This window comes from Miscanthus floridulus, chromosome 19 (genome assembly GCF_019320115.1).
Source record: "Miscanthus floridulus cultivar M001 chromosome 19, ASM1932011v1, whole genome shotgun sequence".
Lineage (NCBI taxonomy): Eukaryota > Viridiplantae > Streptophyta > Magnoliopsida > Poales > Poaceae > Miscanthus > Miscanthus floridulus.
The window spans coordinates 32,843,280-32,869,371 of NC_089598.1; the positions used below are offsets into that span (position 1 = coordinate 32,843,280).

Below are 26,092 nucleotides of genomic sequence, written 5' to 3' on the forward strand. Positions count from 1 at the left end.
TTCTTGATTCTTGTAACATGGTTTGAACTATAACACACCTTGATTGATAAACTAGCATGGATAGGAGAAATGAATTGCAAAAGTATAAATATTATGCTTAAAATGTTTTATCATAAGAAACAAGTGCATTATGATCATTGTTTGTATTGGTTATTGGTTGCTGATCATAGTGTGCTTAAGATATGTGTTCATATCTAATATATATAGAGGTATTTAGTTAGCAGCTAAATCTTGCTGGTCTGGGGAATGCGATTGTGCCGCGCCTGCCTTGCGACAGTGCCGCACTGCGGCGGTGCCGCGTGTGGACTGTGGTAGTGCCACACTTTAAATTTCAACTAGAAATTTGGCTCATATTAGCTGTTACCATGGGGTCCATCTTTTCTACCTATTTTACTTGGCCCTAGGTAACCCTCTCCTCTCCTATCTCCTAGCCGCCGCCTCTCTTCTCCTCCACGCACGCACAGGCGACGCCTGCCGCTCTGTCCAGCCACACTGCCATCTTCAGGCATTGCCGCGGCCTGCTGCTGTTCTTCTACATCATCATCAGCAGCAGTCCTAGCTTGTGGATGGAGCCGATTCATCTCTTTCCTCCTCAATCCACATGAACCAAGATGGCCTCCTGGAGGTGATGATGACCGAAGGGGGAAGAGGATGATGACAGAGGCCTCGAGGACAAGCAAATGCCTCATCGTGGTCATGGCAGGACCATAGGGGGCAGTAGCAGGTATAGTAGACAGAGATATTGCTAGAGACAGGGGGAGGAGAGATCAGATGATCCAAGATGAGGAGAACTTGGAGAGCCGCACTATTCCTCCTAGGTGCTTGCCTAGATACTCCACCTCATCTTGAGGAGTTTGATAGGAGCTACATCAGAGAGTATTCTGAGGATGTGGTTATGAGGCATCCTATTGACACATGTGCTCATCCCATGCTCAGCTATGCTGGAAAGTTGAAGATGGTAGAGGAAGCACGTGAAAACAATCCCTATGAGCAGTCAAAGGATTTGGAGATAGACTACAAGTTTTGGAATGAGTTTCATTCCAACTTCTATGCATATGTGAACTTCAACTCCAAGAAATCCAAAGTTGTCAAGATACAGTATGTTGATTAGGAGGAGATGAAGGTAAAGAATGAGCCTAGATTCAATAAGGTGATCAAGGCTTGTGAGTTATTTGGCCTCACTAATATTAGGAGCTTTAGATATAATTGGAATGAGGAAAGTGCTAGCCTAGTTCATTGCCACTTTCTTCTATAGTATCTACACTGATGAGATTCCGTGTATGACTAAGGGATGACATTATAGAGTTGATTTTGTGACTTTTAGCTGGATCCTTGGTTTTGGAGAGGAGGAGCGGGGCTTCACTTACATTCATGATGAGGCTAGAGCTGAGATCCACGGACATTGCATATATGTGGATTGATAAGAGAAGTGTAGATTGGAAGGTCAGTGGCCTGAAGAGCTGTTATTACATTCTGAATAACTTGATCAGGCACACTATCAATCCCAAGGATGGAGCAGCTTCTTATCTTAATGGATATGTGAGGAATGTGCTTGCTAGATTTGCTCCTGGAGGTGATAGGTTTAATGTCCCTCGCTTCATGTGGCATGAGCTAAGGAACGCCATGGAGGATGGGAGAAAGGGGATACCCTATGCCCCCTATCTCATGTATATGATTGAGAGGGTCACTGGCTATAGATTTGACTATTTGAGAAAGATGGTCTTCACACCATCTACAAAATTGAGAAGACCCTGAGGGGTAGGTGCTAGCAGGGTAATGAGACACTCTCCATAAGTTGAGGACATGCCTGAGTCGTCCCGCTCTAGGCCTCATAAGGAAAAGAAGATAGAGAAATTTGGGAAGTGGATCAAGGCCATCTTTACCACATGCACTTATGCATCGAGGACCACATATCAGGACTGGTTGGAGAACCGTGAAGCCAACCGGAAGGCTAGAGAGCGTGCAGGGTTGCCACCTCTTTCTCTAGTTTAGTCACCGCTGAGGTTTGATAACCTCCCTAGCCTATCCAATGCTGATTCAGAGAATGAGGAGGAGTAGGAGTAGGAGCAGGAGCAGCCTAGAGCTTGATCCTCACACTAGTTTGAGGACCAACTTGTAGTCCATGAGGAGGAGCACCAGGCATGAGCGCCACACTTCGACCACTCATCGCCAAGGGAGGGCGGTGGTGTCTTCTTCTTCCTTCCGATGACGATGATGATGATGGTGGAGAGGAGGACGTTGCAAGGTGCTAGTGGAGCTGCTGGTGGGGATGATGTCGATTGGGACACCATCCAAGAGGATGAGGAGTGAGTGTTGGTCTTTCATATTTTCTTCTCTTTTGGTGCTTTATGCCAAAGGGGGAGAAAATTAGAGGGGTCAACAACTTTTTCAATGCCATGGAGGTTGCTGCAGCTAGAGTCATGTTAGTATTCGTTTAGAGTAGTCTTCATTAGGTGAGAGTTTGACTAGTCCATTAGAAACTCTATTTATGTAATAATACTACTTAAGTACTTTATATATGTGTGGGATATAGACATATATTAATCTATGTTGTCGCTTGTGATACAATTGTGTTAGAATATATATCTTTATATGTATCATATGGTGTGTAGTGTCTGTTCTGATCTATACTGTTATAGCAAGTGCGGTAGTGCCACACCCTGCTACAACAAGCAAACCATGTTGTGCATAAACTATTATTTGCATCATATTTTACATACCTGACACAGTATGCAGCACCCCACAGGAGCATGGATATAGGGGGAGCCCCATCACTTTCACTAAAATGTGAATCTTGGCTTCTCATGCCAATTTGAGAATTCAACTCTCTATTCACATACTTAGGGAGAGGATCTACACCCATGGCTTAAAAATCTCAGTATTTATTTCATATCTTTTGTAAGCTCTAATTGGGTTGTCATCAATTCACCAAAAAGGGAGAGTTGAAAGTGCAATCAAGCCCTAATTGTAGGTTTTGGTGATGATGACCATGAAATTAGAGAACTAATGAGATTTATCGAGATGATAAGCGAGGAATTTATATTCGAGGATGCTACACGAAATGGAGGAGCCCCTAATTACAAATATAGATGGTTTCAAACTCAAAGGAAGTTTAAATTCTTTTAGATTTTGAATTTGAGTATAGGAAAAGTCATACTATAAAGGGGGACACAATGCTTAAGCTAAAATATGCTGCCAAGTGCTCAAACAACCACATGCATCCTTAGATTCACAGACAAGATAGTCTTCACTTTACTATTACCCTTGCTATCTTGCGTGGTGCGGCACTGCCGCACTTGAAGAGAGGCACTACCGCACTTGAGTCGTGGCATAAGGAAGTTAGCACCCACGCTAACTTCCCTGGATGGCTCAAGGTCGTGGGCAAGGTCTCGCCTGACTCCAAGGTCACGGGCTCCGTCTCGCCCGACCTCAAGACCACAGGCTCGGTCTCGCCTGACCCCTTGGCCATGGGCTCCATGAAAGGTCCCTATGTGGTTTTGGTAATTGAGTGACAACCTAGGTGGACTAATTGTGTTTATGTAAGATACACAGGTGATTAGTCCACAGGTACATGTGTGTGAGCAACATATGCCATGAAGGTGGAAATGGCTCGGAGATGTTGCAAAGCTCACACATGTGATGATGAAGGAGCTCATTGCACATGAGACATGACATTGAGTCATGTGATCAAGGTGGAGAAGATCAAGACAAGACTTGGCTTGATGGACCGATTGTAAGAGTGAAGGGCAAGTCGAAGGCTTTGGAGCGATGGACTGCGTGGTGGTGAAGCTTGAGCAAGACTTGGCGCCGATGGACGAAGGCAACAGTGAAAAGCAAGTGAAGTCAAGATCGATGAACCAATATGATCATGTGATGATATGAAGTGGATCATATCATTGTTGATCATGTTGGTGCATGTGTTGCATCGACATTGGAGGAGATGGAATGGAATGCGCAAGGCAAAGGTATAACCTAGGGTATTTCATTTCACCGGCCATAGGTGTGTAGAGAAGTTGATGACCGGGTTTAGGATAGATGACCATACTATCAAGAGGAGCAAACTTGTTTGTATATCGGTCATCTAGTGCCACTCAAGTGATCTAACTTTGCATCGTCGCTAGGATCGAGTGGCGTGGCAAGTTGAGTGGCTAATCCTTTGGAAAATGATTGTGAAAATGCTAACACACATACACATGGTGGTGTACACTTGGTGGTGTTGGCACATTTGCAGAGAAGAAGTTAGTGAAGAAAAGGAGTTGAATGCGTTGGTCACGGGGTGACCGGACGCGTCCGATATTTCCCGATGTGACCGGACGCATCCGATTTCGATACCGAACGTGTTCGGTATTCTGGCCAGGCATGGGTAGAGTTGCCGAGGTGACCGGACTCTGGCTCATAGCAGTGATCGAATGTCGAGCAATCACTGTTCAGCATCAGGTCGTGGTGATGTGGGGCACAGGTGTTGGTCCAGAGAGGACCGAACATAGGGGCGCATCCTGTCGGCCACACCGGACGTGTCCGATCAGAGTCGAGCGGCTCTAGGAGCTCTCTGGACTTAATTGGACGCTGCCCCTCCTACATCTGATAGGTCACACTGGACGTGTCCAGACAGAGTTGAGTAGCTCTAGGAGCTCTCTGGACTCGATCGGACGCCACATGTCCTGCGTACGGCCGGTCATACCAGACGCGTCTGATCACAGTTGGGCGGCAATGGCTATTTCGTTTGAATGGGACACATGGCGGTCAATCAGTGATCGAGACGCAGCGACCGGACACGTCCGGTGCACACGACCAGCGCGTTCGGTAGTCCTGAAAATTGCCCAGTGAAGGTGTAACGGCTATTTTAGCCTGTGGGGCTATAAATAGGAGTGTTGGTCGGCCTTTGGCCAAAAGCTTAGTAGAGCTGAGCATACTAGAGCCTTGGTGGCTTATGTGGTAGTGCTTGGGAGCCCTCTAACTCATTCTAGCTTGATAGTGTTCATTCGATTGAGTGAGTGAGCGATTCTAGTGCGATTGCATCGTGAGGTTACATCGAGTGACACTAGGTGGTCGTCTTGCAAGCCGGTGGTGCTTGTTACTCTTGGAGGTTACCACCTCCTAGATGGCTTAGTGATGGTCTCTGTCGAAGCCCATAAGAAGCTTGTGCGGTGCTCTGGAGAAGAGCTTTGTGAGGGGCATTGTGCTCGCCCTACGGGAGCCACCAAGAGCAACTCTAGTTGAGCGTGTCATTGAGCTACCCTCACTTTTAGGATAGGTTTTTGCGGTGCCCGACGTGCGGGCTTGGTGGGTGATGCTAATTAGCCGCCGAACCACCAAGTGAGCGGTTGACACAATGGGGACGTAGCGTGTTGGCAAGCATGTGAACCTCGGGAGAAAATCACCGTGTCACCATTGTTCTTCCTGTTGGTTTGCAATCCCCTTACACAAGCTAGTAATTACTTTCATATACATTGTGCTTGTGTAGTTGCTCTTGTAATTAGTTAGCTTGTGTAGCTCTCTGGTTACCTTCTTGCTTGTGTAGCATAGAAGTAGCTCCCTTGTGTGGCTATTTTGGTTTGTGTAAACTTGTTAATCACATTGCTTAGTTTGTGTAGCTAAGTATTTGTGCTCTCTAATTGGACATTGGTTGCCTTGTTATTAAGCATTGCTAGTGAGCTTAGGAGCTTTGTGCTTTTGCTTACTAGAATTATGTAGGAGCTTCCCAGTGTGCAAACTACTAGTGACATAGGTTTGTGTGACCTTAATCCTAGAATTGGATAGGTGAGCTCTAGCTAGCCCGGCACCATTGTTGACTAATTAGGATCTTTATAAGGTGTTTGTGAACTTCAATAGAGGGGTGTAGTCTTGGCTAGACCAATTGTTTTAATTCCGCATTTGTTTCGGTTAGCCGGTGCGATTAAATTTAGAAATGACTATTCACCCCCCTCTAGTCCGTCATCTCGACCCTACACTCTGTCTCGTCTGACCTCAAGGACGTGGGTTCCATCTCACCTAAAGTCGCAGGCTCCGTCTTGCCCTACTTCTAGGCAGCGGGCTCCGTCTCGCCTGACCCCTTGGATGCGGTGACTGTTGGGGGCTGGGGTGTATATATACATTTCTCCTTTCTCCCCAACGATGATCTGCCTCTTCTTCCTCACTTTAGCATGCTCAAAACAGAGCAGGAGCTCTCTCTCTCTCTCTCTCTCCCTTCCTCCATTGTTGACCTCAAGCCCCCAAGCAAATCCATTGATTTTCCCATCAATCCTTGAGAGAAAAGGGTTAAAACTCGATTCGAGAGCAGCTCCATTGATTCTCAACTCTAAAGAGCACTTGGTTCTCATTTTGACGGTGGTTGTGTTTGTTACTCTTGGAGCTTAACTCCTAGCTAGCTAGAGCGTCACCCGTGGAGCTTACCAACTTGTGCGGCAGCCTCGGAAGGTTTATAACCATCTCTTGAAGCTAGTAAACTCATCTCTCATCTCAAGAGTTAAGTCTCTTGACTTGAGAACGAGAAAGGGTTGGAAAGCCCTAAGCCTTAGTGGCTAACCTCAACAACGTGGAGGTAGGCAAGCCTGGATGGCGAGCCGAACCACTGAATAAATCATTGTGTCACTTGTGCTTGATTTACATTACTTGCATGACATATTATGGTTGAGGTGATTTCTAGGGTTTATAGTCGATCTACTTATGTGTGGTGTTCCTACCACTTCTAGCTTTTGATCTGTGATTGTCATACCTGTAGTAAGCTAGGAAATTTCTCCGATCTAAGTTTTCGTTCACGATTTTTGAACTGTGATTCGAAGTTGTCTATAGGTGCGGCAGTGTCGCTGTTCTGGCCCGACAGTACCGCCCTCTAGAGCGACAGTGCTGCTGGGTGAATTTGGTAAAAGTTTGAGTGTTTGTTTTGACATGCCTATTCACCCCATCCCTCTAGACCAACTAGAGATCCTACAGAGTTGAGGGTTGTGGAGGTTTTATATGGTTTCTCAGCTATAGAGGGATGCCCGAGGAGGCCATCGTGGTGGTGGCGGGTGTGACGGGTGAGGGCGCAAAGCTCTTTTGTGTTGTCGGATCGAAGGTAATGTATGAAACCAAGAACAGTGAGTAAACTCCAATAGCAGTCAGACGGATCAAATATCTAAAGTTGTTGTGAGCTGTTTTTTTGTCCCACACTTATTTCTAAAATAGCTTCACACATAAAGCTGTGTTTCCCCTCTCACAAAGACATGAGTTGGGATGAAGCTGAAAAAGTAGCTTATCCTAGCGCTCTCCCTCATTTCTCTCTCCTATCCATGCATGAAGCTGTTGGTGAAGCTGTTTTGCCAAATAGTTTTTCCAAAACAGCTCAGCTTCACCTAGAAAGTTGCTCAAGAAGCTATTTAAAAAATACAACTTTACTAATGAAGCTGAGTTGTGCCAAACAAGCACTAAATTGTTTGGAATTGGAAGTTGTTCCTATGAGAATCTTTGACCCGTTTGAGAGAACTCTGCTCCTTGATTCTTAAACTCTGCTCCATGATTCTCTGATAGAGTGATTTTAATGGATTCTTAGGAGGGAGCAGAGTGGAGAGCTGATGAGAATTGATTCTCTGCTGATCTCCATTAAAATATAACGAGTAGGGTGAAGCAGGTTTTTTAGTTTCTAGCTTGTAGCGTAAATGAAAAAGTGGTTCTCTTGCATTTTCAACGTTTGGTTAGTTGAGAGTGATTCTCTTCGAAGAAGTTAAAGCTGGAGCTCTCCAAACGGCCTCTTGACCACCTGATTCCAGTGACCAGCAGGCTCATCAATCATCTTGCGATGGAAATAGCATTCTGACCGATGCAGAATGGATCGAGCAATTGAAACCGGTGTTCACATCACTGTGTTCCGCTCACCTGCTGGCCAGAAGTACCTCAAGCCGTCAGGCGTGTGCGTTTTAGGTATTGGCACATTCTAGCACCATCTGATTCAGATATTGCTGTCCGTTCTTGGCTTTTACCATTAGATGGATCTCTTAATATCTCTTGTACTTTTTGCAGATCTCTTGTTTATTCATCGAAGATTGTTGATTTAGTTACAACTTGCAATAGATTTTTTGCTTTTACTTATATTGTCGAATATGGCTCTTATCTGAGTTCTAGAGATGCGCTAGTCAAGGCACTTCAGAAAATGATTGTAAACCCCTAACTTCATTGGTGCCTTCTTGGATTTCTCAGTCTTACTGACCTGCAACAGGAGACGTTTCACTGAACAGCAAGCAGAACTATGCTGGGCTGAGAACACCGATCGGCACTGCAAGAGCAATATGGTATTGTGACTGGAGCCAGTATCTTCCCATCAAGAACAATTCGAGATTTCGAGAAAAGGAGTACTGTGCCATAATCTTCGACTGACTGGTGCACATATTAGCTTTTTCCTGCCTGCAACTGTATATTTCCTTTTGTTTGTTTGAGAGGTAAAGGTGTAGGTGTCGTCAGTTCGTGGCAGCCACTCTGTTTTTTTCTTCTGGGCAGGCGGTTTCAAGCAATGGATGGTGTGTGCTGGAGATTGAGCTCACTGAATTCCTTGCCCTCACCCCTGGGCTCCAGCTAGCCTGATGAAGTCGCTTGTTGTTTATATATCTTCCATCGTTGCCTTCTTCTCCGTACGAAAGATACAGCGGATGTTGAGGTTTTATGAAAAACAACATACCATGGATGGCGTCATATCTTATAGTTGCAATTGGGACATTTGGATTGGAAAACTGGCTTGGAGGGCTAGTTCGTGCAAAATGTCTGCAGTGGCTGTTAACCTTTACCTAGGTAATTCCTGTGTTCCAATCGGTTAGGTTCACCTGCATCCTTGGGGTATTCTAATTGGTAGCATTTTAGACTTCCAAAGCTGCGTTTACCTGTACTCCCTGTCTCCCTACAGGTACTTGATCTCGCAGATCGGCACCCTGCAAGGCTGCAATATATGGTCTGACTCTACCATAACTGGTAGAGGATAGCTGTTTTTATGCAATTTGACTTGATTCGTATTTGGTCTCGTTCCCTGATTTTATGATATTGATTTGAATTGAATATTGGTTGCAACAAGGCTTCAAAAGAAGAAGAAAAAGGCATGGTTGGAACTTACCATTTTGGCCACCTTTTTTTTCTGAACTCTGATATAGTATATATACTCCTGGAAACCATGTACATTGTGCCATTGTGGTCTCCTAGACCCCGAGCCCCGAGGTGATACACTGAAAATCTGATACCCTTGGATTTCAGTTCGTCCATGTGGCAAGCTGGGTTGAATGCAGAAACACAAAGAGAATAACAATAAAACAGGTTTGGAGTTAGGATTTCAACCCAATCAAGCAAATTTTATCCATTGATGCGCTGCATTGCTGCAAGGCTAACCTGCAACTTGGCAGTGGATTAACAGCCTGAAAGGGGCAGGTGGATGTTCCATTTCTACTTGATAAAGAGCAACATAGGGAACCTGCTTGGAATCGTCCGACAGATCAGCTGACTTAGGAGACAAGTCGATGCCAGGGGAATCCCTGCCTTCAACCTCCACTCCAGCCATTATCTTACCAGGAGCAAAAGAAGAGTTGCATTCCGATTCGTGATCCCTCTATTCCAATTAGACAATTCGAACGACTGATCTGTGAACTGCGATCGGGCATTGACTAGCACCACCCGTGTATCCCGCCAGGCCACCACGTCGCCGGACACATTCACGTGCCACCGGTCTACGCGTTCGGCGTTCCTGCGAGGAAGAAACTGGGCACGAGCCTCCATTTCAACCGACCCTGCCGCCTCAATTCCTCGTGCGACGACACGGCGAAGGTAAAGTCCCCACGTCGAGACGGGCTGGAGCTTGACTGACCGCCGATCGATGCAGCAGAGGCGGTCGTCACGAGCCTTTCGCCCGGCCTGCTCCTCCCATTCACCGGGAGGGCGACGACAGGCCCGAGTGACCGCCGCGCATGCGCATGTACAGCGCACAGCCAGACCTGTCGGCGCGTCCGTCGCGGCCTACGGCCCGGCAGCCGGCACGACACGCCGGTGGGGCTGGGGCCACGGCATGGCATCCCATGCAATGCAATGCAAAGCGAGGTATGTAGACAAGTAACACAGCAGTGCACTCACTGGCTGCCAACTATCTCCTCCTCCTCTGCTCTCATTAGACACACCGGCTAGCTAGCGTCCGCCAAAACAGACCCGACGTTTGGCTGTTACTGTCCTAATAAAGTACCCTGTGGCTTGCTTAATTAGGCGTCGCGGCACGTAATGCACGATTAGATTGGATTGAACAAGCTAGCTGCGTCATGACAGATGAGACAACAAAATAAATAAATAAATAAATATATATATATATATATATATATATATATATATATATATATATATATATATATATATATATATATATATATATATATATTAGATATATTACCAATAGTACACGTTGATCCATCGGTAGCTCGCGGTCGGTCGGTTGTCTGTGAAGGGGAAACAACTCGATCCAGACCACAGATAGGTTTACATTACACGACGAGAAGGAAGAAGAAGGGAAGCCAATGCAAGATTACAAACAAATGAAAAAAAGGAGTTGCTACTACTAGCAAGCAAACAAACAACGAAGAGCGGCGAAGTGCGTGGAAGGGATAAACCATGCGTACTTAGGCGGCGGCCCTGCTAAGCTAATGGCTAATAATGCCCTACACCAAAGCAAGTACTTCATTCTACTACCAATTAATGATAAGATAAACCAGCCTTCTCGTCGGCGTCTGATCCTTAGGTATATTCAGCTGCTATATGGTACACTCAGCATTGCGTACGCTGAGAGCTAGCTAAATCGAAGAGGTCGTCCTCGCCCATGGAGACAGTCACACAGACGCTGCACGCGGCGTGCAGTGTGGGCGGCATCGCCATGGCCGGCCACGGACGGACGGACTTCAGCAGCTAGCGCAGGAGGCTGCGGATGATCTCGGCGCCGGGGCTGTTGTGGTCCATGGTGGCCATGAGGTCCGACAGGCGGTCGCTCAGGTTGTCCACCTCCCGGTGCAGGCTCTTGATGTAGCTGCACGTCTCCTTGAGCAGCTTCGTCGTCGACGCCTGCAGCACGCATCATCGTTTACATCAGACGTCGACGACCTTGACCTTGAGCTAGACCGGCACGCAAACAGGCTACACATATAGGAGTACGCACGCACGTCGTACGTACTTGCAAAGTTGCAAGCGGTGGCACTACAGTTTATGTCTAGCTAGCTTTATGGATGTGTGTCGGTGTCAGCAGTGTCGTCAGTACTAGCTACTCAGTGCCGTGAGAGAGCTAAGCTAGTAGCAAGCTTGTGTCTGCACATGAACATTCACGCCGCCTGTCTGTGCGCCTGATCATGCATCGGTTGCTTTGAATGTGCACGCGTACGTACCTCTCTGCCGACACGGCGGCGCGCGCTGGGGAGCAGCGTCTGCAGCCTGGAGATAAGCTCGTTGATCTCCTCCTCCGAGACCGACGCGCGGGACCTCCGGCTCGACATCGTCGTCGTCGTCGTTAGACAGAGAATGCGGCGGCAAAGACCGGCCGGGATCGAGGAGGCTGAGCGATGACCGGTGACGGAGACGACGATCGAGAGCACCGAATGAAGAGCGAGCTGAGTTCGGGGGTGCAGCTAACTGTGAACGATCCGATCGATCGAGCTCAGGAGGTGATGAACGCTGGACGGCTCTGAAGTGTGGCGATGGGAAGCAGAAAGGGAGAGGGGCCTTAATTTATAGGGGAGCCGGCCAGACGGGGAGTTAGTTAGCTGCTGCTACAAAGTAGTAGGTCCGCCTAGCCGAGCAGCAGCGGCCCGAGCTTGAGGTAGTAGAGAAGCCGGCCGGAGTCAGGGCAGCGGGCACAAGAACAGGAAGATGTAACGCGATCCGTCATGGCGCCAAGACAGTGATGTGGTAGAGGAAACGGCCCGCTGCTGTTGCACGCATCTACAGAGAATTTAGGGGTTTTGGGCCCCGCGGGTCCCTCTCTCGCTGTCAGCAGCGGACGCCCACGGGCCCACGGGCTAGTTATTTTGAGTTACGGCCACAGACCAAACCTCCCCCTCCACTTGCCGCGTGCAGGAATTCAGCTATGAATATGTAATAATAACAAATAATGAAATTTAAAAAAAATTGGCCTCCTTCACTATCGTCATGGTCTAAATTTTCTCCTGAGCTCTGAAATCAGGCAAAGTATCATTTAAGTTACCACTCTACACCGGTTAGAAATGGGTTTTCATGTGCTTTCCTATTTTTTAACTAAAAATTTCTAGTAAACACTTAATATGGTTTTTAAAACATAAAAAACTCTCTAAGCTTCAAATCTTAGAGACAGATTGGGCACGAGAAACTCAAATAAAGTATTTAGATAACAAAAGCTTCTAGAAATTATATTTTAGCTCTAAGAAAATGGAAAAAGTATCCAAAATATATGGAACAATTTCTAAAATATTCTAATCAATGTCTAATCATGTTTTAAAAACTTTCCATGACAAAAATATAAGATGCAACTAGTATGAATGCAACATACACTAAAATTGAATGCTTTCGTGTTGGTTACAACTCATGTTTTTGTTGTGAAAATTTTTTGAAACACGCTTAGACATTTATTAGAATGATTTGAGAATTTTCAAGATTTTTATGGATATTTTACTATAGGTAAATCTAATTCCGTGAAGCTTCTACACATATTCATGAGCTCTAAATATTTACTTGGGTTTATAGTGTACAAACATGTCTACACAAATTTTCTTAGGATTTTTTAAGCTTATAGGTATTTTTTGTGGTTTGAAAACCTAGTTAGGTGTTTACTAGAAGTTTTTAATTTAATAATGAAAAAACCACCTTGAAAAACACTTTTAACCGAGGCAGCGAGCTAATTTAAACAGTTTTGAGAGATGAGAGGGGCCGTTTACCTAGTAGTTTTAGAGTTTGAAGAGGATACCTAGACTACAACAATAATTCATAAAGGCAAAAGGAACTTTTTTCCAACTGAAATTTATATATCAACCAATGTACCTATATTTGTACTCCTAAAAATACAGAATTATATCCTAAACATTGCTTCTTCTCACTTTTGTTTCATGGGTGTCAAAGCACGCCACTAGCCAAAACATGGCCTTGGCACCGTGGATTCTACATGGAAAGGCAAGGATAGTGCGTGAAAAAAAGGATTTCACTTCCAATTCCAACTAGAACATCGGTATTGTGCTCCAAGACATAGTTATTTACTTCTTCCTCTCTTTGCATTTTGTTTCAGCATTGCATTGTCCATATCAAATCGGACCCTTGCCTCCATTGGATACATACATTTCACCCCTTCTCTACACTAGTATCACTCCAAACCTCCTCCTTGATTATTCCAGCTCCTCAAAAATGACTTTGAGATCGTACAACACTTCTACCTAACCCTCCTACCAATATCAAAATGTGGATCCACCTCTAGCATGCTACGAATCAAACCAAGTCACAAAATGCATCACAAAATATGACCAACTAAAATTTCAACAACAAATATGTACCTTGCTCTTTCCTTGTTTGTCACCAGTTGTCGGGTTCATAAACCCGGGGTCCCTCGCGGACCGGCTTCCCAAACAAAGGCTCGGCCCAAGCAGACAACGCACAACTCATGGGCCGGCCCAAGTATCTAAACAGCAGGCCAGAAGGGTGATCCTATCACCGACCGCAAGGTCTGGCCGAGGAGGAGCGACGCCCGTTTTCCGACTCCAGCCCACCTCTCCGACCGGAGGGCTCACTTTGGTCTCCAGCCCGCATCCGGACGGCCTCTCCGACCGGAATGCCTGGCCAAAACACTACTTCCGACTCTGACCCCATGTCTTCAACCGGGGTACGTAAAAACCCTGCTCACTGCTTGCCTCCGACTGGCGCGGTCAGAACCGATTGGGACCGACCAACCGGGGACACCCGCCCGGAAAGGACCAGGGAACAAACGGAGAAAGCAAGGCAAGGCACACAAGTCAACCACGATACCAGGGACCGTACCCTATACACCTGTAGAAACAGTACTCTGCAACCGCCCTAACACAAATAGTGTTGTAGGCGCTGACATTTTTCCTACATTATTGTGGGCGCCATTAACTCACATACGGTAAAGCTCCCCCCCCCACATGCCTCTGGGCATCGACCGTGTTTGTGGGCGTCGGCATTTTCCATACCGAGTGAACATGGTAAAACCCCTCATATGCCTCTAGGCATCAACAGTATAGCAGGTACCGACATCTGCCATACCCGAACAAAACGACGTAGCCTCCCACGTGGATCCGACATCCAACAGTGTTGTGGGCGCCTACCATCATCATGTACCCGCCAGCGTGGGTAGCAAGGTTTAGAAGCATACATACTCTCTCCCTCTCACTTGTAAGGCCATCCCCTTCATCTATAAAAGGGGATGCGCTCTCTCCCAAGAGACTAAGTTAGGCCAGGTCGATTCAAGTGCTTCTAGATTCATTAGATCGATCAAGTTCACTAGCTCACAACCACAGAACCGCCAGGTTCAGACCTCAAGCACATGCATGAACACTTAGCCCATAGCGGAGCTCCTGTCGCTCTCGATCCTTCCGACCGAAGCTGACCGGACCTCTCGTACTCCCCATCTTTCTCCTTCTCGTTTGTAACCCCACTGCAAACTTCGAGCACCTAGGCTCAGGAATAAAGTCACCGACCGACTCAAACTGGACATAGGGCACATTGCCTGAACTAGTATAAACCCTATGTCATTGAGTGCTAGGCCACCTCTGATCACAACGTATGGCAAAACTAAAAATATTTATTTGTTGGTCATTTTCTATACCGACAGTTGGTGCCGTCCATGGGGAAGACGTTGTACGTTCAACACTTTTTGGTCATCGGATGGCCCACTTTTCTGCCACCTTCACCATGGTGGACTCAGGCGATACGACTCGCTTTGGCTCACTAGAGTTTCCCGCACTCCCACTGGATGGGATGTGGGTTCCACTAGTCTTCGAGCCATCCTAGGCCTTCCTCTTTGGAAGCCTAGACTTCGTCGCCAACCGGCTCGGCGTACTACACCTCCGTGAGGAGGCACTCGTTCCGGCGCCCATCGAAGGGGCACCCTCTATCAGCTCTAGGATGCACAACGACTTCAACAACGAGGCATCTGCGCTTCTTTCCGAGCAAACTGTCTGCTCAAACCCCGCTATGAGTAATGTACATACTGTTATTTACTTGCTATTTTCTATCTTCCGCCAATTACCTAGAGGGACCCTGTTGTCCCCATCGTGACCGCCATACGACCGGTTCCCCTATGGCCTCATGTCTCCCACGGACACGTACGCCTAGGGGCTCCAAAGGATGCCGACGCCGCCCCCTCTCACGTCTGAATTCATGGGGATGGCGAGCTATGCTCCCACTTATTTTCTCGACCTCGTGGATGATGATGTTGAGAGTGACAGCTCTAGTATCGGCGACGTGGCACCTAGCCACCATCCGTCCCAGGAATGTGCTATGGTGGACGCTCTGGGACAGCCACTATGGGTAATAGAGTCCTTGCAAACTCATGCCCCTCTGAACCGTCGTGCAAAGACCCCCGAGCTCACACGGGAGCACGGCGAGGAACTACGACAACAGTGGTTGCACCAGCCACCGACTGCGCCTGCACGCTCGGTGCTCCACACTGCGCCCTGTGCGCATAGACCAGTAAGCGGCGCCTGAGGTCACGCCCATCGGGTCCAGCGCAACACCATGGACAGGGGGAACGATCCCCCATAGTTTGCTCGGGGCCAATCAGAACATCGCCGCTGCGGCAATGCTTCTGCGCGGCCTTCCCGAGCCGAACAACCCTCAGGAACAGACGATCCACCGGAACCTTCGGGCACTGGTGGAGACCGCTGCTGTTCAACAAGCGGAGAGCTCCGTATCGTGACACCGACTCGCGGCCTCACTCCCCACTAGGGGAATGGGGACGCAGCAGACAGGTCGCTCCACCCGCTCATCGCCATGATCGCCGAGCGCAGCACAAGAGGCCGCATCGGCACCTCATCTTAACTTGACGACCGCTCCGCACTGACCGCCTATATACGCGCGGCTCGGGCCAAACCAAGACACACGCAGCAGCGACCGGAGTCCCAGCCCTGAGGGCCTAGGACCATGGACCTTTGTCCAACACCTCCAGCAAGCGCTGCTCTTGCCGTGCTCCAACGGAGGCCAAGGCAAAGGTAAGGCCAAGCTCCAGGATCAGGATGAGGGCCCCTCCACGCAGAAGGGAAAAAAGAACAGAAAAGATCACCGCCGACCAGCCAACTCTGCGATGGTCGCCACGACTGATCACATGGGCAAGCAACCCCAGCAGGACCCTCCGGGCCACTTCCATGAGCTCATGGAGAGCCCATGCACCAACCACGACTACCCCGTCAAACACCTCTACAAGCACTGCGAGCTCCTCAAGCACCTTCTACGACAGGCCGGTGGGCCGAAGGCGGAAAAAGGCGAAGAAGCAGCTGCTAAGAAAGGGGGCATAGTGGGCAAGGATCCGGATGACTGAAGGTTGAAATAATCTGATCGGACGCCTACCGACTGAAGGACAACAACGACGACATTCTCACTGAACGCTTGGCATAGCTATGTTGTTTTTTCTTCCCCTAAATTTCAGTATTACCATTGTTTACTTAGCGTTTGCTCCTATAAGAGCACCCCGACCCAAACACTTTTCAGCCTGGGTCGCTCAGGGGCTCCACGAGGGTACACTACTACCTCTCTTTTTCGTTTACTATCATATGGTGAAACTCCTTCTTACCCAAACAAAAGGGTAGTTCGTTCCTTTAATTTGCCTTACATAGCTTTGCTTTAAAACATTCTGACCAATCGCACCCCACCTTTCCCTAAGGTTACAAGCAGCTGAGCCTCACGGGCCACACCCCGGGCTCCCAAGGTTGCAGCCTACGGGATGAACGGGCAAGTACGAGAAAGAAAGAATAAAAAACAAAATTATGCTAAGGGAAAAACTAAGGAACGAAAGGGACAAATTTCCCCAAACAGAGTGACTCCATCACAAAAAAAATTATACCGATTGTAGTCATTAAAACACAAAAGAGCGTTTACACGGGGGCTCCCCCACGAACTTAATCTTTTTACATCTACTAAACTATTTATACTTTACAAGCTATTGGGGGTTGGGGCGGCTCGGCGGCATCCACTGTCAGTACGACTGGCGAAGGCGCGGGCTGCTCACTCCCCAGCAGGACGACATTTGGCTCGATCGATGCCGAGGGCGATGTCCACCTATGACCCAGGCTCCGTTGTCATCCGTAGGCTGGGCACGTCCTCCCAACGCACGCTTCAAGCCATGTCTTCACGGCGGACGTCCATCACCCACTGCGCAGAGACTTGCTCTGCCACTAACCTTTTGTGCGGCAGCAAGCTCTCCTCGAGCGATTGAATGTCCTCCATGCTCAAGCCATCAGCATACCTACTATAGATAGTGGCGAAGTCTAGGTTCGGGTGGTACGTCGCCACCGAGGTCAACACCCCCAACGCTCTATAGAATAGCCCACTTGAGATAAGGTCCTGAACCACATCCGGGACCTCCGCCAGCTAGACAGTAAGCGCGCTGGTACTTGACGCCGACCCAAAAACCTCCGAGACAACAAGCTAAGCAACATTGCGGATCTAGTCAAGTTCCCCCTTGAGAGCACGTCGCTCTTCACAGGACTTGGCCAGCTCCTCTATATTCTGGCCAAAAGTCGCCTTGACCGTCTCTAGGTCCTACTCCAGCGACTTCACCTTTCCGCCCAGCTCTAAAAGAAGGGCGACAAGCTCAGAAATAGGTTGAAGGAAGAAACCAACGCAACGAACAACAGAAAAGGTACGTACCGAGGTAGAAGTTCTCAAGGGTGGAGAACTCCTCCGCGCTGCCGGTCCACCTGCATGTGTAGCCGGGCGCTCGCCTCCTCTGTCCCCATCACCCGGCCCCGAAGCGCGAGCACTTCCCGATCTGCCTCCGACCGAGCCTTCTGCTCCGACTCTAGGGCCTTCTACGCCAACTCCAGGGCCTTCCACTCCGACACCAAGGTGCTCCGCTCTGACTCAAGGGTCTCTAGGGATTTTTGGAGCACCGCCTCGGTGTCTCCCAGGGATGTTCACAACCCCCACCTCGGTCTTCGCCTGGCGGGCCTTCGCCGCCTCAAGCCCCCGTTCGATGGCAGTCACCCGCTCTGCTGCACGCTGCCCCCTGCCCGCGCTACGATCGCCTCGGTCACCTGGTCCTAGGACTCACGGCGGGCAGACTCTAGCTGATGCTCAAGCTCAGCCACCCGGGCTTACTCCATCCAAAGGAAGCGGGACTTGCGAGATGACATCTCCTTCAGACCCTACGAAAAACAAGCATGCTGAGGCAACCAACAAGAGATTCAAAGGTCAAGGACAAATACGGGAAACTTACCTCTACGGCGAGCTGCAGGTCAACCTCGACTAACTGCTGGGTGGACTTAACCCGCTCCTGGCCGTCCTCGAGCTTCGCGGGTAGGTTGGCGAGTTTGGACACCATGGCGAGTCCTTCCCGCCCCCCAAGGATGTCCTAGAGCTGACACTCCTTGGAATCCCGAAGGACGAACCGCACCTTTGTTGGGTCCTCGGAGCAGGGCCACTCTAGGTCACCATCCAACAGCCCACCGGAGGGCCCAGCCTCTGATTGGACCACCGCTAGCTCCCACGATGACACCAGTAGCTCCACCATGTCATTCGCCTCGTCGTCACATGGGATCTCCGCCACCTCGATTGCGTGGGCCATTGCCAGCCGTTCCGAATCCATCCCGGTCGTGTCTCCCCCCGGCGCCTTTAGCTCCAACCTCGAGGGTGAGCCGTGCAGCCCTCCACCCGACGAGGCAGGGAGCTCAATCTCCCTCTCCTCTTTCGCCTTAGCTGGTGGAGGAGGGGCCACAAGAGTTACCTCCGACACGACCTCCACCATTAGCACCATGATCGCCACCAATACCGCCACCGCCGCTGCCACCGTACCAGCAACCGACCCGAGGGGCACCACCCCCGAAAGGGAAGGGTTCACCGCCACCACCCTGTTCCCCCACCGCTCGCCGCGATGCATTGCAGGGTGGGCCTCCAAACCTCCCGCACGGGAGTTGGGGCAATGCTCAACCCTACCATCGCCCGATCGCTGACAAAAATTATAGATAAGTCATACTCCAAAAAGACTTAATAGCAAAAAGATAAAAAGAAACAAAGAAAGAAAGAAAACATTCCGGGAGGTAAGCGCCATGACTCTGAAGGCAAGACCCGATGTCGACGGCCTGTAGGGCAAGGACCGCTCTCAGTCTATGACCCATGCCCCCTCACTTCAGGCGGGGGTGAAGTCGTCCCAATCGGCTCCTGCCTGGCCTGCGGGTCACCGTGACTCTCGGCTCGAGACTCCTCGACCGGAGCAGCAGGCGGGGCATCCTCTAGCTGCGAGTCGCTCGCTGGCACCAGTCCTAGCAACACACGGGTGCCAGTCCACTCCTCGAACCGCCCGACTTGCTCGGTCGCGTCCACGATAGGCGGGGACAAGACCAGCGACGCTACCAAGGGGCACGGTGACCACGTCCGCTTCGCCTCTCATTCGCCGACGGCGTCCGCGCTCGCCGCATGCTTCCTCACCACGGGAACCACCGCGCGCCTCTCCGCCTCCTGCTCATCACCAGCGGACATCGCCATAGCGTCGCGACGCTCTGCTGAGGTCACAATGACCTCCCGACTTTCCTCCTCCTCGGAGAAGACATGTCATCCACATCTGTGGGATCCTCTGACTCGAGCTCCGACTCGATGTCACTCCTACATTCCTCGGCCTTCATGCGTTGGGCGATCTCCTGCTCCTTCTCTTGCTTCCATTGAACCTCATTGGTTCTCTTCTTCTTCCTAGCATCCGCCGCCTCCTTCTAGGTGGCCTACCAGGCCACACCCTCCGGTCCCTTGGGAAGGTGCGGCCAGGACTTGTAAACTCCAAGCCCCTATGGAACGGGTGGCTCGAAATCAAAAAATAGGAAAGCAGAGGAAGAAGCATAGACTAAATAGAAGGGAGCATACCAGTCTAGACATGATCGTGGAGTTGAAAGGTGTGGGCTTCCCATCAACCTTCTCTTTGGGCCTCAGCTACAGCACTCGGCCAAGGCGACTCCAGACCTCGTCGTCCGATAGCTCCTCTGGCGACGCACGGTCCGGGTCCATCGGGCCGTTGTACTTCCACATCGGCTGCATCATCTTCGCCAACGGCGTAACCCAGCGGCGGTAGAGGGTGTGGAACACCCGCACCCCATCAAGGCCATGCCGCACGAGCTTCCGCAGCTCCTCCTCGATGATCTCCACCTTCGTCTTCCCCCGACGGGCACAACCCCACGACCAACTATCCTGCTTCTCTGGCCTCCCACCGGTGAACACCGGGAATAGTGCCTCTGCTAGATTCCTGATATAAAACCACTCCCCATGCCACCCCTGGTTGGAGTCATAGGGGATGTACACAAGATACGATCCTTCTGCGCTCAGTTTCCTCTACAGGGCAAAACCCTCCACCCAACGCGACCTCAGATGGATTCCCCACCGTCAAGCTCTCTCGAAAAACAGCCGCCGAAAGAAGTCCATATGTAGCTCCATCCAGAGGAAAGCCTCGCAGACGGTGACAAAGCTGGTGATGTGCAGCACCCCCGTCGATTGAGGTGCTATAGCTCTAGACCCCACTCATTGAGGAGTCCGCACAGGAACTAGTGCGCGGGGTATCCTAACCCATGCTCATGGAAGGCGAGAAAGGAAACCACCTCATCGGGCCGAGGTTGCGGAAACTCCTTCCTCCAGGGAGCCCTCCAGTGCGCCACCTCCTTCGACGGTAGAAACCCCTTCACGGTGAAGGCCTTCAACACCAACTCCCTCACAGTGGACGACCTCCAGTCTGACATTTTACTCTAGGATCACAGAAGGATTTTTGAGTTTTTCTCCTTCTCCCTCGCTCTCTCCCTTTTCTTTCCTAGAAACCACCGCGGTCCTCAAGAATGCTCTCGGCAAGAAGGAAAAGGAAAGGAGGCGACATATGAGGAACATGCAAAAGAACAGGGTGAAAACCTTCTCCCTTCTCCTACATAAGGAAAAGGGTACAACTAGTTAGGGGAGGGCGTGCTGATTGGGAAAGATGAAATGGCAGAGCGAAAAACCCTCTCTCTTTCCCATTTAATGTAGATGAGACGCGCCCTGACCGATGAGACGTGCCCTGCCCAACAGAACGGCTCCTGATCAGACAGGACATGGCCTGGATATGGCCCACCACTACCACATGCCAACCACTACCGCACGCTGGGCACAAGAACCAAAGTGCCACCGCACACAGGTAGCTCTCCGTATCCCCGGGCGGGACTTAGAAAAAAACCCAAAATGATCTCTGTCAAGAGAGACCATCGGGCTTCCTAAGTAGATCAAATGGCTCAGGAAAAATACTGACGGACAAGTAAGGAGCAAAGGACGCCCCATGTAGGCCATGTCGACTCCGTCATGAACGACGAGCATGGGTCCCGGTCGGACATTTCTGACTGGAAGCTCTTCAAACCCTATCACTCGAGTCATCAAGGTAACACCACCGACCCCTACTATTTCTTTATTTAAATCATTTCATACATCCATACGCACATTCATTCCATACGCCCATGCCCCTCGGACAATTTGGGCCCTAAACCGCCCGGGGGCTCGGGAACTAAGCATCGCACGTGCAGCGAAATGCATCACAACGCTCCGTGTTGCATCACGAAGCGGCAGTCGCCCCATTCAACATGAGCAACAACAGAGCAAGGAGAGAAAAAAAGTAGATGTGCCCCGTGCGGCCCTCGCCCAATCTGGCAGACAGGGTCATCTTCAACCTTCTCGTTCGATCCTAAGCCTCTACCAAGCCCATAGAATCTCCATCGAGGGGAGGCCATTAGACCACCCTGGGTCGGTCTCCGGAACGACCCAGGCATCTATCGGGTTGCAAGTAAAGGAGCAGTGGAATGTCACAAGAGGGCTATGCCGACCCTATCATGAACAACGGACCCGGATTCCACTCGATCAAACCCGTTAGCGAACTCACCGAGCGCGTCACTCGAGCCCGAGCGATCGGAACAAGTGACAAAACTCAGCCCCTCCGGTTGTGAGGAACCGAGGATGGGGTAACGCACACAACTCAAACTGACCCCTACTAAGGCCCTAACAGGGCTCGGGGGCTCAAGACACCAAACGCCTAGTCTGTGACCCCGAACCACCCCATCCGACTACGCTTCGACTGCGCTCCAAAAACTACCTGGGTCTGCGACCCCAAACTCGCCCCATCCGGCTACGCTTTGACTGCGCTCCAAAAACTACATGGGTCTATGACCCCAAACTCACCCCATCTGGCTATGCTTCGACTGCACACCAAACGCCTGGGTCTGTGACCCTAAACTCGCCCCATCCGGCTACGCTTCGACTGCACTCCAAAAAACATCTGGTCTGTGACCCCAAACTCGCCCCATCGGGATCCACGACTCTGACTTGCCCGATCCCACGGAGCGCATCGACACCAGGATCAGCGAGCTCCATCTCGACCAATCTCTAAAACTAACTACTAACTAGTCGGTGCGCGGGCTGCACCAAGGCCAGCATCCACGACTCCGACTCGACCGATCCCACGGGCCCCCCCGACGCCAGGACCCACGAGCTCCGTCTCGTCCGATCCCTAAACTAACTGCCTCGCCCGATCCCACAGCGCGCACCGACGCCAAGATCGACGAGCTCTACCTCGCTCGATCCCAAAACTAAAAATGCCTCGGCTGCGCAACGACGCCTTGGTTAAACAATTCCATCTCGACTAAAAAACACGCACACACGCCCGCTGACAAACACCCCCAGACGATTCTGCCCGAATCGCCTAGGGGCTCGAGGGCTACACCCGTGGGTGCGCTCACGCGCACCCGCTAACGAAACGAAAACCTCCCTCGCTGGCAACACAAAAAAAACCCAGACGATTCTGCCTGAATCACCCGGGGGCTCAGGGGCTACACCCGCGGGTGCGCTCGCGTGCACCCGCCGTCAAGACAAAAATCCCCCAGACGATTCTGCCTGAATCGCCCGGGGGCTCAGGGGCTCCTGTCGGGTCCATAAACCCGGGGTCCCTCGTGGATCGGCTTCCCAAACAAAGGCTCGGCCCAAGCAGATAGCGCACAACTCATGGGCCGGCCCAAGTATCTAAACAGTAGGCCAGAAGGGCGATCCAATCACCGACCGGAAGGTCTGGCCGAGGAGGAGCGATGCCCGTTTTCTGACTCCGGCCCACCTCTCCGACCGGAGGGCTCACTTCGGTCTCCAGTCTGCTTCCAGACGGCCTCCCTACCGGAAGACCTGGCCAAAACACTACTTCCGACTCCGACCCCATGTCTCCAACCAGGGTACGCAAAAACCTTGCTCACTGCTTGTCTCCGACTGGCGGCGCGGTCAGAACCGATTATGACCGACCAACCGGGGACACCCGCCCGGAAACGACCAGGGAACAAACGGAGAAGCAAGGCAAGGCACACAAGTCAAACCATGATACTAGGGACCGTACCCTATACACCTACAGAAACAGTACTCTGCAACCGCCCTGACACAAATAGTGTTGTAGGCGTCGATATTTTCCCTACGGTATTGTGGGCACCATTAACTCACATACAGTAAAGCTCCTCCCCTCCCCCCCCCGCATGCCTCTAGGCATCGACAGTGTTTGTGGGCGTCGGCATTTGCCATACCGAGTGAACATGGTAAAACCCCTCACATGTCCTCTGGGCATCAACAGTATAGCAGGTACCTGACATCTGCCATACCCGAACGAAACAACGTAGCCTCCCACGTGCATCCGACATCCAACAGTGTTGTGGGCGCCTACCATCATCATGTACCCGCCGGCGTGGGCAGCAAGGTTTAGAAGCATACGTACTCTCTCCCTCTCACTTGTAAGGCCATCCCCTTCATCTATAAAAGGGGATGCGCTCTCTCGCAAGAGACTAAGTTAGGCCAGGTTGATTCAAGTGCTTCCAGATTCATTAGATCGATCATGTTCACTAGCTCACAACCACAGAATCGTCAGGTTCGGACCTCAAGCACACGCTTGAACACTTAGCCCATAGCGGAGCTCCTGTCGCTCTCGGCCCTTCCTGACCGGAGCCGACCGAACCTCTCGTACCCCTCATCTTTCTCCTTCTCGTTTGTAACCTCACTGCAAACTTCGAGCACCTGGGCTCAGGAATAAAGTCACCGACCGACTCAAACTAGACGTAGGGCACGTTGCCTGAACCAGTATAAACCCTATGTTATTGAGTGCTTGGTCACCTCCGATCACAACGTACGATAAAACTACAAATATTTACTTGTTGGTCACTTTCTGCACCGACGCCAGTTGTCCAGCTCCATGACCATCCACCATCTGCACTCCATGCTCTAGACTCCCCTTGGCCTACTAGCCGGTGCGGATGATCTAAGAGGCCCACCTACACTTGACACAAGGAAAGAGCAACAGTGACGGGTGGTGAAAGTGCTAGTGGTGGCGGTCGGTTAGGTGATGCTAGGGAGATGAGGGGGGGAGGGGGGGACGCTTGAGTAGTCGTAGAGGGGTAGAAATTTAAAGACACTATTGGTCAAGGGTTTATGATTTCAGGGGCCCATGTGCAAATTTGCACCAAGTAACGAGCGGCAAATTTTCGGTTGGCGTCGGGGCTGCATTGTGCAGGGTTGCAAGCTAAGACCCATTTCAGTTTGGACCACTCATGAGAACAAACAATATTTAGGTGTCTATTTTTGCATTTGATAAATTTATTAAAGACCGGCAATGCTCTTTACTCGTACTTGGATTATCATCTTGAATTGCTGGGCCTTGTTTAGATTGCAAGTTTTTTCACTCTCTCTACATCACATCAAATCTTTGGACACATGCATGGAGTATTAAATGTAGATAAAAAAATAATTAATTACACAGTTTGATTGTAAATTACGAGACGAATCTTTTGAGCCTAGTTAGACCATGATTGAACAATAATTGTCAAATACAAACGAAAGTGCTACAGTATCAAATACTGATTTCTAACCTCAATCTAAACAAGGCCCTAGACGCGCTCAGATTGGTAAAGCCGAAAAGAGGCCTCGGTCAACTAAACTCCGGGAAACAACGACAATAAATAAAGAAAGAAACTTAACATTGCAAAATACTCCAAAAAGTGCATGCATGGGTTGGTGGAGTCCACCCGGTCTCATCCTTGGATAACAATCCGATCCAAGGCTTGCGATCTGCGCTGGAGCTGTTAGAGCAAGTTTAATAATACAGTCAGCAAGTTGGCTGTAAGGTTCATTGCAGCCTTCTCTCAGCCTACTCATATAGTAGTTGGTTCTTTACAGTTAATACATGGCCCACTTATCTCTCTCACATACTTTCTTGGTTTTTGTGCCCAAGCCGGCTGTAAGCTTACAGCTCACTTCTCCTCTTTTTCCTCCCCTTTCTCCTCCACCTCAGCATTTAGTTGGCTTACAGTCTGCTATTATACTTGCTCTTAATCGTCTATCTAGGTGACCCCGCGCTAACCGATCGGCGGAAAATTAAACTAGCCTTTAATTTTCCACGTCAGGAAACAATGCAACCAGAGTGGCAGACCCACAAGATGCCCTGTCTCCCGTGCCCAGCGCACCGCGCCGGATCCCCGTGTCTCATCCGACATCTCGCGATCACGCCGGCACAGTACAGGATACAGCACCTGCCTAACAGTGGTGGCTGCTCGCGTTGCGCGCCTTCGGTCGATCGATGCCTGCCCTGTCACGTTGAGATCGAGGGAAAGGACTGCGCAGCTGCTGAGTGCTGATCCAAGATGCCCGGCATTTCGCCGCGCGGATCCACGTCTTTTTGGCCGGGTTCAACCGCCACACGCCCACGCAACGCAAGTCTGGCGCCGCCGGCCGGGCGCTCACGGCGAGGAGCGAGAGGGGTACGTGTGGAGCCCGAGCCCGAGCCCCCCGGCCTGCACACACCGGGGTAGTGCCAGTGGTACGAGAAACGCAATGATGCGGTAGACAGCGTACGCATACGTCCACGTGACCCCGCGTGGGCGCGTACCTGCAGTGATGTGCATGTATGCATGGGTCG

The 26,092-nt window shown here is 50.3% G+C and overlaps 1 protein-coding gene across 1 annotated transcript; it reads right to left on the reverse strand.

The window, feature by feature from the left end:
• Positions 1–10,401: 10,401 nt before the first annotated feature.
• On the reverse strand, positions 10,402–11,776 carry LOC136529386 (transcription factor ILI4-like). The gene is made up of 2 exons (XM_066522460.1): positions 11,367–11,776; positions 10,402–11,049 (listed from the first exon to the last, which is right to left on the reverse strand). The coding sequence occupies exons 1-2, from the start codon at positions 11,472–11,474 to the stop codon at positions 10,897–10,899; spliced, it is 261 nt and encodes an 86-aa protein (XP_066378557.1). The 5' UTR covers positions 11,475–11,776; the 3' UTR covers positions 10,402–10,896.
• Positions 11,777–26,092: the final 14,316 nt, after the last annotated feature.

What these genes read in the sequence shown, in the direction of transcription:
- LOC136529386 (XM_066522460.1), bottom strand. Translation starts at nt 11,474, where the DNA reads ATGTCGAGCCGGAGGTCCCGCGCGTCGGTCTCGGAGGAGGAGATCAAC. An exon ending in GCCGCCGTGTCGGCAGAGAG is followed by an intron (nt 11,050 to 11,366) that starts GTACGTACGCGT and finishes TGCGTGCTGCAG; the next exon opens with GCGTCGACGACGAAGCTGCT.